The sequence below is a fragment of the Juglans microcarpa x Juglans regia genome, chromosome 6D, assembly GCF_004785595.1.
Source record: "Juglans microcarpa x Juglans regia isolate MS1-56 chromosome 6D, Jm3101_v1.0, whole genome shotgun sequence".
Classification (NCBI taxonomy): Eukaryota; Viridiplantae; Streptophyta; class Magnoliopsida; order Fagales; family Juglandaceae; genus Juglans; species Juglans microcarpa x Juglans regia.
In genome coordinates, this window is record NC_054604.1 from 4,796,947 (window position 1) to 4,816,624 (window position 19,678).

At 37.7% G+C, this 19,678-nt stretch overlaps 1 protein-coding gene and 1 pseudogene across 1 annotated transcript; both read left to right on the forward strand.

Moving 5' to 3' along the window:
- The first annotated feature begins 342 nt into the window (after window positions 1-342).
- LOC121234008 ((+)-cis,trans-nepetalactol synthase NEPS2-like) lies at window positions 343-1,597 on the forward strand. The gene has a single exon (XM_041129800.1). The coding sequence runs from the start codon at window positions 468-470 to the stop codon at window positions 1,299-1,301; it is 834 nt and encodes a 277-aa protein (XP_040985734.1). The 5' UTR covers window positions 343-467; the 3' UTR covers window positions 1,302-1,597.
- Window positions 1,598-8,799: 7,202 nt separating this feature from the next.
- Window positions 8,800-19,557, forward strand: LOC121235333 (annotated as a pseudogene).
- Window positions 19,558-19,678: the final 121 nt, after the last annotated feature.

Sequence of the window (19,678 nt, forward strand, 5' to 3'; positions counted from 1 at the left end):
GCTCTATACTGTTGGATGGTCAGGTCCATCAGAAGAGAGGAAATAGTTTCTTGACTTTGACAGGCCGGAGGGAGACAAGGAATGGGATCCCGACCCAGCCTGAATAAATTTGGACTTGGTGTACATTAGTAGTACTGATCATGACCGCTTATATTTATACACCAGAAACATGACTCGTCGTTTGTGGAAAGGAATAGGGGATCGAGTGATGAATAATTGGAGAAGTTGGGCATACCAAATATAGATGAAACAGTTTGCAGCAATTAATGGCACCTGATGTATTTGTCTCAGGTGTATTAGACGTACTAGTTCACATGATTTTCCAAAAGGTAAGACGTTTGAAGTGAAAAATTAGAGGCAGTTGTACTATATTATAACGGTTGAACTTTCCACACGGGAGATGTGTATATATAGTGGTAGTCTTTTATGGAAATGGCCAAATTAATTAGTTAATTGCAACCTGTTGTATGAGCTTGATCAATTGTGTTGGTCCAACAATGGTTGAATCCCCAATGTGCAGGAAGAAACTGGAAGGCAAAGTGGCCATAGTTACCGGTGGAGCAAGTGGCATTGGAGAGGTAACTGCAAGACTTTTTGCCAATAATGGTGCACGTATGGTGGTGATTGCTGACATCCAAGATGAACTAGGCCAAAAAATAGCCAAATCCATTGGCTTGAACAGTACTGCTACCTACATCCATTGCGATGTTAGCGATGAAGAGCAAGTGAAAGCAATGGTGGAATGGACGGTCCAAAACTACAAGCAGCTGGACATCATGTTCAGCAATGCTGGGGTTTACAGCAAGTCTAACCAGACAATTCTTGATCTTGATTTCCCAAGCTTTGAACACCTGTTTGCAATCAACGTTCGCGGCATGGCTGCTTGTGTAAAGCATGCGGCACGCACAATGGTGGAAGGGCACGTCAGGGGAAGCATTGTGTGCACGGCAAGTGTGGCTGCTAGCTGTGGGGCGAAGAAGCACATTGATTATTTCATGTCAAAGCATGCAGTGCTGGGGATGGTTCGATCGGCAAGCAAGCAGCTTGGGGTGCATGGCATCAGAGTGAACTGCGTGTCACCTTACGTGGTTGCTACGCCATTGACATTGCAAGCACTTGGGATGGACGCCGAGCAAGCTGAGGAAGTGGAGAAGATTTTTGAGCCTTACGTTGTTTTGAAAGGGGCTCTATTGAAAGCGAAACATGTTGCCGATGCCGTGCTGTTTCTTGCATCTGATGATTCCGAGTGTGTCACCGGACACAACCTTGTCGTTGATAGAGGCTACCTAGGCGCTTCCTAAATAGCCAACTTCCAAAACCCTAAGTTCAAAAACAAAAATAGTATAATAGAACTTGTCATATGACCGATATGCTACGTACCTAACGTATAAATTAATAAAATAATGTAAAATGTGATGGGATTGTGTGTGATGATGCCATGCAGCTAGCGTGTACACACACATATCATGTGTGTGTATATATATATATTTGTATGTATGTATGTATGTATGTATATATGTATCGATCTTAGCATGTTGAACCAATTAATATATATCGCTCTGAAGGAACTAAATGTAGTGGCAATTGAATTATATATGGTGGGTTATATTTATTATATATATATATATATATATATATATGAAGAACTGAATATATTTGGTGCTAATTAAGCGTACGTACTACTGTTGAATACATATACATGGGAATGAATGATCGAACACTAATCGATCCTTTGAAAGTACTTTCCCCTACTAACACATATATACAGACAAACACACACATATTCATCTTTCGGTTGAACCTATTATTGCCAAAAAGTCGCACAAGAGGCCAAAAGGGGAGAGAGTCATTCTTGACCCACTATGAAGATTCGGGCCTCGATCGATATAGTGTGGAGCCCTCGGCGGTGGTCTGGTGCGGTTGTATGATATCCGTGCATATATCCATAACAGTGAACAGAAAATAAATAAATGAAAAATAAAGAGATGGAGACGCATAGATTTAAGTGGTATATCCTACGTATAAGGGGTGCTGGAATGGGAGAATTCACTATATATAATTATTTTACAATCTCTCATGGTCTCTCATCCTCGTTATACAATAGGGATCATAGATCTATTTTCTAAAGGAGACCCTGTCATTGGTGCTCTAGTCGAGAGGTTGAAGGAGAAGTTTAGGGCTGTAAGAGGATCGGACCGGACCGATAGTCTTATTAGTCGGTCTCGGGATATGATTTTTTTGGACTGGACCGGACTGAGATCTGAATGTATATATATATATATATATATATTAAATATTATATATAATATATTATTTTATATAATAGTTGTATAAGTTAATTATGTAATTTTCATCCAAGGGATCACCTTTGACCATATATATAATGAAATTATTTAATATTCATTAACTATCTATAAAATGTTAAAGAGATTACTTAATTTCATTAACCATATATATACAATGAAAAAAATGTTTATGGATTGAATTGGACTGATAGCTAACGGTCCAGTCCGGCAAAAATGATGGACTAAAATTTTCGGTCCATGACTTTGGACTAAACTCGACCAGACCGAACCAACTACACCCCTAGAGAAGCTAAAGTCTGGAAGCCCCCTTGAAGTCGTCTGGTCCCTTTCTTTTATCCTCTGCCCCTCCTTCATTTATGTCACATCACCTCTCCTTTATGTCCCTCCCCTCTTTTCACCCTGACACCCTTTTACTTCTTCAATCTTTTGTCCCCTCCTTCCCTCTCTCTTTCTTCAATCCTGATAAGGCTCACCACCTTTGGCTGGGCTTGGAAAGCCACTTTGCGCTTGTGATATTTTATTCCCTCCAGTTACCCTCCATTCTTAAGGGCAATTTGCTCCAAAAGAATGCCTTGAGAATCTTTAAAGATAAAATATACAACCGACATAGTCTACTGAAGTCTGTAGAGAAATAAATCCAGGGAGTGTGTCCCTGGTTACCCATTTCACTAACGTTAAGTGATGAAGATTTTCTAGCGCGAGAGACTATGTAGGAGATGGGCTCGATCGTGTTAGGTGTGAGCACTAAACTCGTCTTGGCTAGATAAAAAGGAGGCTGGCTTGACCATGTTAGATGCGAGCGTAGAGCTAGTCTTTTATGCGCACGAGAGAGGTTGGGTAGTCAAGTGACTTGCCCGCCTATCAGGCACCTGGTAGGCGGGGTGGTCTCTGACCTTTCCCGACAGTCAACTCATTACGAAGGTGATGGTAAGTCGGGCAGTCGAAAGGCTAGACCCACATTTTGATGTTAGGCAGGTCGGGGATACCCTTAAGACTAGACCTGCCTGTTGACCCCTAATGAAAAGCTAAAGTGGTCGAGCAATCCCTGACCTTTCTTGTATGTTGATGCTCATGGGGAAGGTAAGTAGGCTTTTGAGTTCGTTTTGTATGAAAGTTTACCATCATCGAAAAGCGTCCATTATTCCAATGTTTTGTTTCCAATGGTGTGGGTGGACCTTTCCCTTCCGATGTGAATCGTGTTGATGTTTACATTTTGCTGTTAGTGTTCGAGTTTATTTGTAGTAACACGCGCTAGGTGGTTAAGGAGCCCATCAACCCCTTGTGACCATTAGGCAGTTGTCGAGCCCATCAATTCATTCCCAAAGGTAAACCGCTGGCATCAGTTATGGCACAAGTATAATCACTCTATGTTTGCCAATGGAGATGCCATCCCGAGAGTAATGTAGGGCAATCGTAAGACTGGACCCCCGCTTCGCCTTGAGAGGGTTGCAACTTGTCTTTCATTTGGGATGAGGTGCATAGCCATGCTAAATATACTGAGTCAATTAACATAAACAATTCAAACTTCAAATGTGAAATGATCAAACCTGACGGGTCTAGAAGATAAGTAGTCGGGCAGCTAGGGAGCTGGACCTGATCTTTGCCGTGAGGGAGGTTGGGCAGTCTAAGGCTGGACCTGCCTATTGACTCTCTACGAGAAGGTAAGATGTTGAGCAGCCAGGGGTTGGACCCGTGCTTCGCCGTGAGGGAGGTCCGGTAGCATAAGGCTAGACTTGCCTGTTGACTTTCTAAGAGAAGGTAAATAGTTCGAGCAGCCAAGGGTTGGACCTGCGCTCTTTCGTGAGAGAGGTCGAGCAGCTTAGAGACTAAACTCACCCATTTGAGCCTCATGGAGAGGTAAGATGTCGGGCAGCCAGGGGGTTGGACCCGCGCTTCGCAATAAAAGAGGTCAAGTAGCCTGAGACTGGACCCGCCAGTTGACTCTTTAAGAGAAGGTAAGATGTCAAGTAGCCGTGGGGGTGGACTCGCACTTCGTTGTGAGGGAGGTCGGGTAGCCCAAAGATAGACCTGCATGTTGACTTTCCACGGGAAGGTAAGTAATTGATTCTTGACCGTGCTACAAACGCCAAACCGGTTAGCGTAAATAATCCCTAATTACAAGTGTGAAATTTGCAAACCTAAATCATCTTGCTTGAGTGTGGTAAAAGTCCAAGGTGCCCACGTGCATGCCAAGAAATTTACTTCGATAAAGACATATTGAGATGTCCGAGGGACTGTGTAGCCGGTGTCTCGCGTTGCAGTGATCAATTATAGTTAGTAAAAATAAAATGCACTCAAATTTTGAGGGAGACATACCGAGGTGACTTAGTCGCTGTAGTCAATTTTTGCTTAACTGAAATCGTTTGCTACTAGTTGTTGTTTTTTCTCTTCCTTGCTCTTCTTTTTTCCTTTTTCTTTTATTTTATTTTTCAATAACTTGTTCTGTATGGGATGTGTAGCTTTGCCACTTGGGTCGATCGTTGCATGGGACATGCAACGTGTGATCATTTCTCCATCTCTCTCTGGTCGTGTAACTTCATGGGTTTGGACAATGATGCTGATGGACTTCGTGTCTGGGCAACGTTGCTGTAGAACTGTGTGTTCAGAGAACCACCAAGGCTGAGGAAGTTGTGTTCGTGAGGCCGAGTGGAAGGGTTGTCCGCCGTGTGCATTTGGCTGAGTAGTTGAGTCCATGGAGCTTGTAGTCGAGGGACTCACCATGGTTGGGTGATGTGGTGGTCAAGGAACCTGTGGCCCAGATGGGATGGCCGAGTGCATGGGGTTAACTGCCGAAGGCTGCCCACATGCATGACCGAGATGCAGGTTTTCCCTTGTGCATGGCTATAGATTTGTTGTGACCGAGGAGACGTGGCCAGGCAAGCCCAAGCCACGTGACTGTGTCCGAGCAATGGCTGGGGGAATTGGGGAGCGGTTGATAAGTGGTGGCGAGTAGTAGCTATTCGAGTTGCATATGGCCTGACAGCTCATGGCTGAGATGTGTATGGCTGGGCAGGAGGTGGCCTAGATGCTGGTGGCCAAGGAAGGCACGACTAGGCAGCAAATGGTCGTGATGGTTAGGAGATAGTGTTCATGGCTGTGCAAGGTGGTGCTTGTGCTCGAGATGCTCTTGCAAGGTGGGGTGGATGGTTATCTTCATGGCTTTTAACTGTGTGGTGATGAGGGGGCAAGCAATGGCTAAGGACTGCGTTTTGGCGACAAAAAATGTCGATGGTGGCGACATGGTGCCTGCTAGTTGTGCAAGGTGATGCCCACCTTGGGCACCTTGGGTGCATGGCGGGAGGGTTGCCCGCTTGAGCCGCGACTGAGGGGCTGGCTGAGCTGTGGAGCACACTGTCGATGACAGAGATTGCCAACGATCTTGGTGGAGGCTTTGTTTCCCTATCAATGACCAACCCATATAGATTTAGTGCTTCATTTCCTTTCTGTTTTGTGAAATTTATGTCTAATTTGTTGAATCTAAATTGCCATTTGATTCCTATGAAGAATTTCACATGCAACTCTAATGTGCTTTGTTCTACTGTCAGTTACTTTGCCATTGACATTGTACTGCTTGTTTGACTTTTTTTTTTTTGTATAATTGATGTGTGATTTATTCAATCTAGCTTGCCATTTCACTCTATGTGTAATTTAAGATGCAGATGTAGTAGTTAAAATCAATGAGGTTGCCATTTTTTAGGAACTGCTTGTGAAATTCATGTTTTGAGTGCATTCTTGGGTTTATTCAATCTAGCTCTACATGTATGATTCTATGAAGATTTTCACATGCTTATGTGCTTGGATTTTCACATAAAAGTGGTTTTTGTTTGGATAAATGTTCTGTAATATATTCAAGTGAGCTTGCCATTTTTTTCTATGAAAAAGTTTGGTAACTTTTTCTATTTTAGAGTTAAAAATCATAACTCTTGTCAATTGTAAGCTTTGGTAACTTTGTTGGATGTTCAAAGTTAACAATCGAATAAGGAAAAAATATGATAAAAAATTTTACTCATATCTACCTTTTTTTTTTTTTTTCTTTTTGGGCAAGTGGACACTTCGTTTTGCTCTCCTATTGCTATGTTGGTTGGATTCACTTGTTGTTGGCTTTCTCGTTCTTATTGTTAATTCCTTATTTGCTTTTTTTCACTATCATTGTTTTGTTCTTTGCAGCTTTAATTCTTGACTTAGTAAAAGCTTTCGTTGAGGCTGTATGTGTAATTAGGCTGTGATTATGGTTAGGTTGTGATGATCGTTAAATTGAATATGATAAATGTGTAAGATCACAACTTCTGTGAATGGGGCGAGCTTGATATGGCAGGGTAACCCAGGTGATCATTGTTTTGTGAAACTTTCGCAAAGGCAATCGTTTGCAGCCATTCGAGCTTGTGTTATGTGCTTACTAATGCCTAAATTTAAAAAAAAAAAAAAAAAAAAACCATTTTGAGCCTCTTCCCAAAATTTGTTTTCCACTGTTATGTCATTTATGTGCTTCTCTATCATTTTTACTATTCGGTTGTTATTTAGACATGTTGTTCAGTTCTATTGGTTGGATTAATTTCTCATTTTCCTATTCTGCTATTTAGTTATTCTGGTTGGATTGCTTTGCCATTTTGGTTGTTCTGTTATTAAGCTCTATTGGTTGTATTACTTTACTATTTTTCAGTTAAGTTATTAAGTTCTTATAGTTGGATTAATTTGCCATTTTTTTTTTTTTTTGTTTTGTTATTCAGTTCTGTTGGTTAGATTAGTTTCATCTCTTTGTTGTTTAGTTGTGTTTAAACCTGAAAGCTTCTTATTTTCATCCTCTCTGAAAGCTTCTTATTTTCATTCTTATGCTGTGATGCTTCCATATTGTTTCAACATAAAGTCTTGATTATTTTTATAAGCGCCTCAGTTGTGAAGTTCTTTGCTTTCATTGGATTATTTACATTTTTGAAATATCACAGTTGTTCTATATACATGCTATGATATTGCATCTTGCTTAACAATTTAGAGTTGTTAAAAAAAACATGGATGCGAGATCTCTTTGGGCAAGCTTTACCTAAATCACAAAATTATACATGATGTTCAATTTTGTGAAACTTGGCTGTGAGATATCTACATGCATGCTATTCAGTTTTGTGAAACTTGGTATGTGATTTAGGTTTTCTATTACACTATAGGCATAACGTTTAGTTTTTTGAAAGTTGGATTACTTTGATGAGTTTGTTGTTCAATTGTGATTGGGTTGTGATATTCATTTTTTTTTTCGTTAGACCAGTTTCTTATTTCACTAGTTTCGATGTGAGATATTTATGCTAAACATCAATTCATCTTCTGCAAACCTACATCCTTTCTTGCAGTTGGTTGTGTTGTGTTTGATTTTGGCATGCTTTTATAATGGGTTTTGCTAGTTTGGTTATTTTGGTACCCCTCAGTGTTCTGCTGTGCTCCCCCCCCATGTTGTTCAACTTTGTTTGGTGGATTAGTTTGTTCATTTGGTTCTTTGTCCTTGTCTATCCCTCTCGGCTATGATGATGACAAAGTTGAGTGGAGACAAAGGAAAGTTTGGACAACTCTTTGGCAGGGTAACTTGGACGACCAATTACTACTGACAACTGATTGATGCAGCCATTAAGGATGTGCTACACTTCCTATATGTTACCATTCCTATCTTGAGTCTGTTCCCAAAATCTCTAGTTTATTATTCTTGAGTTTCTAACATGTCTACCAACTATTGTGTGTTTAGAATTTGTTAGAGATAGATTCCCAAGACCATGGACATATATACTTCACGACCCTCCTCAACCAGGACCCTCCTATTGGCCATACTTACGTTAGTCAAACTCAACAATCTCCTATAACGTTAGACGACTCTCCACCCTAAACCCAAATAGAGCATCTCATTGTAAGAAAATTAGTTAGGGGTGTCTTGACATGGCTAAATACCAACATAGATGCCATCCAGGAAATGGACCAAAAACACGCCCAACTTTGGGATAAAATTTTGATTTACTTTAATGAATTAAACAAATTACAACTGAGTGGAATGTTGGGTCCTTAATACATCGGTGGTCGTCCATTCAAAAGGTGACCTACAAATTTTGTGCAAAACCGACCCAAATTGAAGGGTTGAATCAAAGTGGTATGACCAAGCAAGACAAGGTATAACCATCCACTACTAGTAAATTTTTGCAACTGCTAATTTTTTTTTTTTTAGTTTCTGCTACCCTTTTTTTTTTGGTAATTATTTTATGTTTCTCTCTTTAATTGCAAGTTTGACAAAGCGAAGATCATGTACCAATCGCTGGAGAATACTTCATTTCAGTTCAATCATTGTTGGTGCCCATTGAAGGACCAACCCAAATGGATTCAATGTTGTACAAAAGAAGGTCCAAAGTGAAGGTCGACAATATCCCCAACCCCGACTCGTACCTTAGCTGCATTTGTAGATTCAGAAAATGATATCGAGGTGGAGAATGTCTTGGACAATGATGTCATTTAATTGGAGCGGCCAATGGAAAGGAAAGCTGAAAAAGCAAAACGTAAGGCCCAAGGCAAGCCAGCAGAGGACATTGTTCAGCTGAGTAAGATGAAGTATACTCTTCTCGAGGAGTTAGGTGTTCAGGAGAAAGAATTTTTCCGTCGCAAGGTCAAGAAGATACAATATGATCGAGAAAGGGAGGAATTGAGGTTGGATTCCGAGAGACTAGAATTCACCTGGTTACAAGTAGAGGAGAGAGCAGAGAGTTAGCGGTTGGAGAGAGAGGAGTGAATCATGCTGATTGATGTGACCACCTTTCCTGGAATACAACGGGCATATTTCTAGCAACATCCACGGGAAATCGTGGCAAGACGCAATGTTGAGAATCAATGACTTAGTTTTTTTATAAAATTTATCTGTTATTGACACATTCTCCAATTTGTATAATTTTTTAACATTAATAAGTGAGTTTGCATCATTGGTTAACTGTTATTGTTAAGAAACTTTGCAACTTTGTATGTTATACTTTGTAACTTTGGTAGCATTTATTTTGGAAGCTTAAAGTTTTTGACAATGATTTTGTGCATGGATAGAAGATGGTAAAAAAAATAATACAACTACTTAAACTATTACAGATAATGAATATAATACAGTTTTACTTGGCATGTTTTATATTAAGAGAACATTTTATAGAGAATGGAAGTTGAACAAACAGGAATATCTAAGTCATTACTAATAACATTAGAAACTATAGTGGATTGCAACTCTTCTACTTTTGGGAATATAATTCCCATTGATGCTCAATTAAGTCTGTTTTGAGCTAATGATATGCCGAAGTGTCTCTAATTTCATGATGATGTTGAATGAACTCCATAAGTTAGGTTGTAGGATTGTGCGAAAGTTAGGGAAGATCATCATCAACTTGATCGTACTCGAACTTGGGACCCTGATTATCTTCACGCTCGTATTCGATGACCATGTTCTATAGAATAACACATGTTTTTATTATATTTGTTAGATCCCTGATCTTGAACATTCAAGCAGGTCCACAAAAGATTGCAAAGCATTGTTGAAGGACCCTAAATGCCTATATCCTTTCTTGTTGATTACTATGTTGCTTCAAAATATTTCATCTTATTCCCTTGTGAAGATGGAATAGTCTTCACAAATGTTGATCCCTTTGGATAAATACCATAGGTAAGGTAGTACCCCATAGTGTAGTCATTGCTATTGATTGAGTAATTTACTGGAGGAGCACGCCCTTGGACAAGTTCAATGAAAATGAAAGATCTCTCTAGCAAATTGATATTGTTATGCAAATCGAATAGTCCAAAAAATGCATGTTATATTCAATGATCATATGAAGCAACTGCTTCTAGTATAATAATTGGTTCACGACAATGGCCAGAGTACATACCTTTCCAGGAAGTGGGACGATTTTTCTACTTCCAATGCATGCAATCAATGCTTTCTAGTATCCCTGAGAATCTACATTTTTCACCAAAAGTGAGCAATTGAGTAATGTCAGTGGCATTTGGAGACCACAAACATTCATTAGAAAAAATATTTACGATTGTGGTTACAAATTTTTTTAGGCTCTCCATTACGGTGCTTTCTCCAATCTGTATGTAGTCATCCATAAAAGAAGCAGTTACTCCATACGTAAGCATTCTAAGAACAACGGTTATCTTTTGCAAGAAAGATATACTGAGTCTTCCAGTATTATCTCCTCTTTGGATAAAGTAGGGCTCATAAGCCTCTACCTCATGTTAAATACAAAGAAACAGAGGAAGATTCATATGAAATCTCATTTGAAATAAACTCGAGGGATATACTGGTGCTTTTGCAAAATAGTTCTTCTACAGGCAGTTGGCCTATGTAATCGTTGTGCAGTCTGCTGACGTGGCCGACTGCCACATCACTTTTATTACATCACTTTTATTAAAATAAAATAAAATAAAATAAAGGAAATGAGAAAATTGAAAGATTGGAACCTTCTCGCAGGAACGGGGCTTTTGCGATATTTTTGCTCATGTTTTTTCTTCGATTCATCACAAACAAGGGAGACGACGGCGTAAACAAATAGCTTTCGGAAGAAATTGAAGCATTTGAGATCAGTAGCCGATATTACCTTTAACTCTATTGAACCAAAATCCATAAATGATATCTATGGGTCTGTATTGATTCTATATTTTCTCAGTCCGACCACTAATTTTCACCTGGCGAAAAAGATGATGAAAAGTCTCTTTTTGGATTGGGTATTGCAAACAACGATGCAGATACTAGAAACAAACGGGAGAAACCAGTAATATAAGCGTGGGTAGCTCAAACCAGAAGGCATTCATTCCCATATATATACTATGCATAACAGAAATATGAGCTTGAAGCAATGTTATCACCTTCCAGGTAAGAAGTTATGAACTATATGTACAACAATTCCAAACAGTCGGCCCTAGAGAAATTCCAGTTAAGCGAACAATGAATGGGGAAATTTTTTTTAAGGTAATAGATAATTTTGCATATAAAACCTAAATATAGAGATGAATATAAACACCAAGACCATAGAGAAAAATCAAACTCCATTTCTCCCATTTTCATTCATTAATCCATTCCTTTGTCTGAATTAGACAGTAATATTTCTATCTTTCACAAGTCAGGAATTTAAAATACAAAAAATAAATAAAGATAAATCTGGAAATGTGAAGAGGGATGGAGATTATCATGTAAAAAATTATTTTCTAGAATCTTGGAAATGTTGAATCTTTTTTCTTTCTTCGCATGATAAAAAAAAATTGATCATATGTTGCTAAAAGGCTACTTGGACCCTAAAAAACAGTAGTTAGCCCTTCTGCAGTAACAATTCCCACATCCCTTGCCTCTGTATCTTGAAGCACCTTTGGTGTATTCTTTTCCCGAAAGTTTTAATTAATGATTTTTATCTACTGCAGGCGTAAAAAGTTTTAATTTCTAAAGGAAGGGCAGTGGTTCACGAAGGGAAGAAAGAGATGGGGAAAATCAGGGAACACAAGTCTGGGCTGCTCGAAACGGGGCGCCGTGTTTTGTCCATTTTGAATGAAACGGTTCGTTTCATTTTTTTCTACATGAGCACCGACTACGCAGTGGCTCCACTACTCGACTGCAATAAGAGTTTCTCTTTGCAAAATATTCACGAAATATCCATTTCTGCCCTCGAATATGATCATGTCGAATATACTTACGACGTTGGGGATTGCGATGATGAGTAGATGTTGATCCGTCATCATCATTAAGAACAACCTCCAATTCATCTTCAGAGGATAAGTTAAGCAGCAATTTTAGAAAGAATGAACGAGTCATTTAAGAAGTAGTGGAAAATGAAGTCAGAATGAGATTTCTCTTCAGATGAAATGAGATTTAGATTGTTGAAGATGTGAACTGGAACCAAAAGTCCTCTTATTTATACACAAAAAGGGAACCGTTTGAAAAAATATGACAATTAGGAAAAAGTTAAAAAATATTACCTTTACAAATAGGAAAAAAATATTACCATTAGACAGGACAAAAATATTATTGTTTACACGAAAAAGATGTGTTACCGTTGGACAAAAGAAAAAAATATTACCGTAGCAACTACGAGAAGATGTCTTGCCGTAAGATAAAAAATAAAAAATATTACTGTTATATGTGAATCAAAATGTTACCCTCAGACAAAGTATAAAAAATATTACCATTACATCTCGGATAAAACCATATGCTTCATTTTTATTTATCCATTACAAATACCATCGCGTTGGAAATTGAACATATTTTAAAAAAATTATTATTTTTAATACTGTAATAATAACAAACTATTATTGTATTCGAGAGAAACATCGAATTTTTGTTTATAAAATTAGGTAGAAGGTGATAGTTGAAAATAGAAGGAAAAAGATAAAAGAGTTAATAGTTAAATTTGTAAATGGAAGTGAGAGAAAAAAGTAATAAAAAAGAATTAAAAAATATTATTTTAATGGGCAAACTAATGAGTTAGCAACTGCTAATTGAGTTTGAGAATATGACCATTAGTTGGCAATCTATAAAGGTAGTTTTGTATGTTAGGTGGAAATTGCATTTAAACAAAAAGAAAAGAAAACTGAAATAAAACCGAAAAGGCACCTAAAAAATAAGAACAAAGAGAATGGTCTAAAAGAAAGGGCTTTTGCTGCGAGAAATATTTTAGTTATAAAATAATTACACAAATATAAATTGATATATTGATTTGATACATCATATTATAAATTGTTTTTATTATAAAGAAGATCAAACGGATCATATGAAACAATATCAATTTTTGAGTTTATTTTTATATATTCTTTTTATATATGTAACACTTCTTTTTTACTGCAAAATATCTAAAAAAGAGCATACAAAAATATAAGAATCTCCTTCCTGATTTGTTCCATTGTTTCAGCAATACAAATCTAGCTTTTATACACACCCCTCTTTTTACCATATTACAACATTCACATTGGGTTACCTATAAATTTCCAACCCTCCTCCCCTTCAAATTTCCAACCACCTGTCCAACAAGAAAATCAGTAACTCCCTCCTCAGTAACACAACCCGTCGCACCATCGGCCACCTCTACCCAGCTAAGACCGCAACCCAGACGCACAGAAGAACACCACTATGCCGCCGTAAGGCATGCTCCACCGCATCCTCTATGATAGGAAGTGAAAACAAAGCAAGTTGTTTTCTTGCTCCTTTGCCCAGCTCCGCCTTGCACTGCTCACCATGTTTGCACCACTGCTTAACCATACTCAATTGTAAGCCACCCACTGTTCAACACTCGATCTGCAAGCCTCCGCACTAACACAGCAACCACGGCTCCTCCATGCACAACGCAAACCACCATCACCGAGGCCCCTATTCTAAGCAAGAAAAAAAAAAAAAAAGAGAGAGGGAGAGAGAGAGGCACCACTCCCCCACTGTGACTCACAAAACCTTCCAGCAGGTCCTTCTTCTATCGAGCCTAGATCCATTCCATTGTCCCTATTTGATTGGTGTGTTTCTGTTCCACCGTGGTCTTCTAGTGGGTTGCAGCTGCCACGGGGTTCTGCCCCTCTCGAGCTCGGCCTTCGTTGACCTCAACCCAATTGGCCACCGTTGATCTTAGCTGAGCTTGGAAGCCCACATAACCTCAACCTTCGTCGCACAGTGCTCTCTCATTGTCTTTGTTATTTTCTTGCTTTTTGTGAGATTCCCGTAGTATAGATTTGTACCAATAGTTAGTGTCATTTCAAAAGTGTCACTATATGTGTCGTGTAGTTTCAATAAAGTCTAAAAATAGATGCAACATGTGTTTTAAATTTGGGTTGGGTAATTGCACATAGAGCTTGTAGTTGAATCGGCTAAGCATGTTTGGACTGTTTATGTTGGGCTGGACTTATATTGAGTCTTCTTATTGTGGGTTTGACTTTTAAATAAACTTGTGTATGAGTTAGGTTTATGTTAGGTGGGTGTGAGTTGGAGATGTATTTTACATGGGCTTAATTTTAATTGAGTAAATATGTTAGCCCTACACTTATTTTACAGAAATGATTTAGAATTTAAAGTATTAGTCCAAGAAATTAAATGGATATTGATTAAATTGTGAAGTGATGATATTTTTGGGTTACGAGAATTCTAGATTTTTTTAGGAAAAATAAATTATTTTAGTATTTTAGGTTTAAATATCAAAATACGTGTACAATTGAAAATTTATAGAAGTTGTGTGACTGTTTTATAGGTGATGATTGATACTCCCTTGGCACTATTGTAAGAAAATTTAGAGAAATTAAAAATTTTAAGTAAGCGGAGTTCCTATACTAGACTTTGCATAAAAAGAAAATGAACTAAGGTTGATTTTATGAAAAATGTGCATGATATGTTTTGAAAATAAATGTAAAAACAACCTCAGTTATATGTCCTGCATTACTCATGAAATCTGTATAAAAGAGAAAGTGTTTTCTAACAGGACTAGTGTAGACATGAGCAACATTTTAACATGTTATTTCTGAAATGTGCAAAGGAGCGAATATGAAATGTAACACCCAGCCCCAACATGAAACTCATGTTTGATTTTTTTTTTTTTTTAATATAGATGAAAAACTCACTGGGATTTTAGCGAGTAATTTTGGGAATAGGTTACGGACCCAAAATTTGTATTGATGGATTATGGACTTTTTATTGGGCTTGATATTTAGATTATTTTCAGTTAATATTTTATGGATCAAGTGGGATTTATTTTGCATTTTTGGCAAGAAAAATTGAGAAACAAAGGCTAGTTTAGAATGTGAGACGAAACCCTTTTATAAATCAAGAAGTGGACCCAAAAAGCCCAAATTCGTATGAAGCCATTTTCAGCCCCAATCCACGTATGTTTTCTATCTATTTTCTCCCCTAGGCTTATTCTTCACGTCTTTGGTATGCACGTTTCTACCCCCACGATCTTCATGGCAAGAGTGCTCATAATAGATATGTATTGGCATTGCATTTATTCTTCTCTTCCTTTATTTTCTCTAGGGTTGCAATTTTCTTTTTATAGTTATAACTTCCATGTGCATACACCTCTCATTTTTCTTCTCTAGAGCTTTTCAACCACTTGATGTATTTATAGAAGCAGAGGTATTTTTTTTTTTTCCTTCTGCTTAGAGAAACTGCCTAAGGCTCCTTTGTTGTCAGCCACTCACCAAAGCCAAAGCATCTTTCATTGCCGTCCCTGCACCCCCATCACCGAAGGCATAGCCGACTGCACCCCCACGAGCCTTCAGACCCATGTTGTAGATGACCAGCCAAACTCCTCTGCCGCTGCTCCTGGACTGACCCAGAGGAAAGGATTAGCCACATTCAACGCTCCACCGTAGCCCCTCCCTCCACCATAAACAAGCAACACCAAAGCCAAGCCCCATCATGCGCCACCTTCCTCTTCATGAAGTCAGCCCGTTGAGGCTCTATTTTATCTCCAAAAAACATAGCATCTTTGGAGGGCACCGTGAACCACAACCACCACCCCACCTTCGTTCATGACCACTAATCAGAACCACCATAGCCACTGATTTGCACCCCCTTTGCCTCAACCACCGCTCTCTCTCTCTCTCTCTCTCTCTCTCTCTCTCGGTAACACCTCCATACACATATTGTGTTTCACTCATTCTATCATCACTTTGTCTCTCTCTCACTTTCTCTCTCTTCCAGTGACTTGTCGTCACCCCCAGCCGTGCCACTGTAGACATCTACACAAGCCACCACTGCACATAGCTTTTGGTATGCATGGCCCCTGTTATGTAATATTAGGTCCTAGTTTATTTTCTCAAAGAGCCATGTAGGTTATGAATTTATTTCCCAAAATGCGCTTGAATGAGTATATATTTATCATGTTTTTATAATCTACTATGCGTAGGATTTATTTGTAGTATAAGAATTTATAGTTACGGATTGAAGTTAAATTACTAAATATATGAGTTTTAAATATGATTAAGTTCATTTTCAAAATGAATCTAAGTTGTAGTTATTTAATTTTTAAAATACTTTGGTATAAATATATTAGCTAGTATTAAATTTTATAATTTGATTTCGTTAGTAAATAAGTTAGATTTTTGTGTTTTAGTCGGACATATTAATTGGACATTGATGAATTTAGAAATATGATGATATTTTAAGATTACGTGAATTTAAGTTTTTGAAGAATTAAAATAAGTTATTTTTAGCATTTTAGACTTAAATATTGAAATACGTATTCAATTTAAAATTTATGAAAATTGCCTGATTATGTTATAGGAGACGATTAATATTTGTTCAGCATTTTTTAGGAAATTTCTGAAAAACTAAGAAGTTCAGATAAGCAGGGTTCTTATGCTAGACTTTGTATAAAAAGAAAATGAATTGAGGTTGATTTATGAAAATGTGCATGATATGTTTGTTTTTGAAAAGAAATGTGAAATAACCTCATATATTTGCTTTGCCTTACTCATGAGATTCGTAAGAAAGAGAAGAGTATTTTTGTCATGACTGGTGTAGACATGAGTTAGTTTTTTGTGCATTCTGTTTCTGATCTGGAAAAGAGTGAATATGAGTCTTTCTTTTTCAAAGTTTTGTTTTGATGAAATAAAGATACTTTGATGCATGAGATCTAAAATTTTTTCTGTGAATAAATGAAGATGTTTTGATTCTGTTTATTTCGAACATCTGGAATTATATGAAGTTGTTCAATATTTGGTTTTTGATATGATGTGACATTTGAAAATCTTGGCATGAGATTCTGATTCTGTATTCTGATTAAAGTCTGATTCCTATGGTTCTGTGATGTTCTGATAAGGCCCAACCACGAGTTATAATAGTTGATACGACCTTTCCACGGGTTATAATTGTGGTTTATAACCCTACCACGAGGGTTAAATATGGTATATAGCCTAACCACGAGTGATAATAGTGGATACGGCCCAGCCACGTGTAATAATAGTGGCATACAGTCCAACCACAAGTGATAATAGTGGATACGGCCCAACCACAGGTTATAATAGTGGATACGGCCCTTCCACGGGTTATAATTATGATTTACAACCCTACCACGGGGGTTAAACATGATATATAGCCCAACCACGGGTGATAATAATGGATACGGCCCTACCACGAGTTATAATGGTGGTTTATAAACCTACCACGGGAGTTAAACATAGTATATATCCCGATGTGATGCTCTAATATGATATGAAGATAATGTTTAGATTTTGTTATGCCAAAAAATTTTGAATAAGAAAGTTTTCTGAAAGCTTCGCTTTGAAAGTTTTGGTAACATGTTTTGATTTTACATTCTGAAAGCAAATGTTACTGGTTATGCATTATGAAAGTAAATATTTTGTTCTGCATTCTGAATTTTGAAAATACTCATGTTTACATACTAGTATATGTTCTCTACTTACTGAGTTGTTGATAATTCACCCCTTATCTCCATAATATTTTTTCAGATAATTTTGATGCCTCAGCTGGAAGTCAAGAGTATGGAATATTAGCATGGTTTAATGATCATAGAGGAATTAGTGCCAAATGGTACAAGTTTTTATTTGAGAGTCTTATTTAGTAGGTTGATGATTTTATGTTATTTGGTATTTGGTATTTGGAGTTATGGATATTTTTGAATCTTTATGGAGTTTTTTAAATTATTTCATTGAATTTTTTATTTGGTGTCCTAGTTGAGGAACATATAAATTTGGTTTGAATAAATGGATTTGTATTTTGATAGAGAATTTAGAGTATATAAATTTTATAAGAAATGATTTTAGGTTACAAGAGCTAAAATATGAAATATGAAGATGTACGTCAAGTACTTTATTTGACATGATATGGCATCTGAGAAACTTTTGGCATGACTTTCTGGTTTTGTTCTGATTATGTTATATGGCTGGTACCAACATCTTTGATAAGAATGCACCCACTTTGGAAACAAAGTGGGTTTTTCTATGTGTTCTTTCCTGTGTGCACAATTGGGACGCCGAAAATGAATAAGTGAAAGATTCACATTCTGATACTATCTAGTTTGGCCATCGGGGATAGCACAACCCTACCACGAGGGTTAAATATAGTATATGATATAGTTTGGTGATACGATACGATATGATATGATAAGATGAAAATGTTCAGTCATGTTATGCCAAATGGTATTTGAATATATCAATTGATTTTAGAATATAAACAATTTTAAATGTCGCTTTGATTTTCTAATAACATGTTTTGAGATTTGTATATTAAAACTGAAATGTTTTGTTTCTGCATTCTGAACTCTTTGAAAAGACTAATGTTTACATACTAGTATAAATTATTTACTTACTGAGTTGTTGATAATTCACCCGTTATCTCCACAATATTTTTCAAATGATTTGAATGTTTTAGTTGATGATCAAGATTAGGGAGCATCTAGGACAAGATTAGTTAAGCATAGTAGATTAAGCACAAAAGGATGCCATGATGGTTCTTGGAGAATTTTATTCAGTAAATTTGTTGTGTTTGATGATGTGGTATGTTTAGAGATTGACGTTTCTATTAAGACTTTATGGTGTTCCTAGTTAATTATTTAGAGTTGTTGATTTAAAATAGCGAGATCTATCGTTGAGAAATTGGAGTCTATATCTATACTGTGAGATATGATTTTAAATGAAAAGTAATAACTCTCCGACCTCTCTGGACAGGGCGTTACAACCAGGCCAAAAACACCGTGGAATCAACGGTCTAGAAATATGGGCAGCTCGACATCATGTTCAGCAACGCTAGAATTGTCGGTGCCTCTGAACAGACCATCCTTGAGCATGAGTTTTCAAAGTTTGATCGATTGTTTGCAATCAATGCCAGCCCGTGGCATGGCTCTGTGTATGAAACACGTTGTACGTGCGTGTGATGGTTGAAGGACGAGTGAGGGAGAGTATCGTCTGCAAGGGGAGCATAGCCGCTAGCCAGGGAAGGAAGTACCGCGCGCACGGACTACTGCATGACCAAGCACGCGGTGCTGGCTGGGGCTGGTTCGACCAGCGAGTGTGAAACTTGGGGTGCACGGGATTAGAGTGAACTGCTTGTCGTCGTACGTGTTTGCTATGCCAATGGTATTCAAAGCGCTTGGGATATCGGATGTCGAGAAGGAGGAGAAAGTGGAAAAGATTTTTGAGCCCTACGCTGTTCTAAATGGGGTATTGAAAGCGAAGAATATTGCCGATCGATACAGTGCTGTTTCTTGCATCTGATGATTCCGAGCGTGTCACCAGGCATAACTTAGTGGTTGACGGTGGCTACATACCTAGTAGCTAAATAATCATTAACTCCTCATAATAACAACAAAAAAAAAAAAAAAAAAAAAAAAACAGAAGGAATCATCTAAGAAACAGATCATTCCCATGCAGTATAATATATAGCGATCGATCGAACTTAT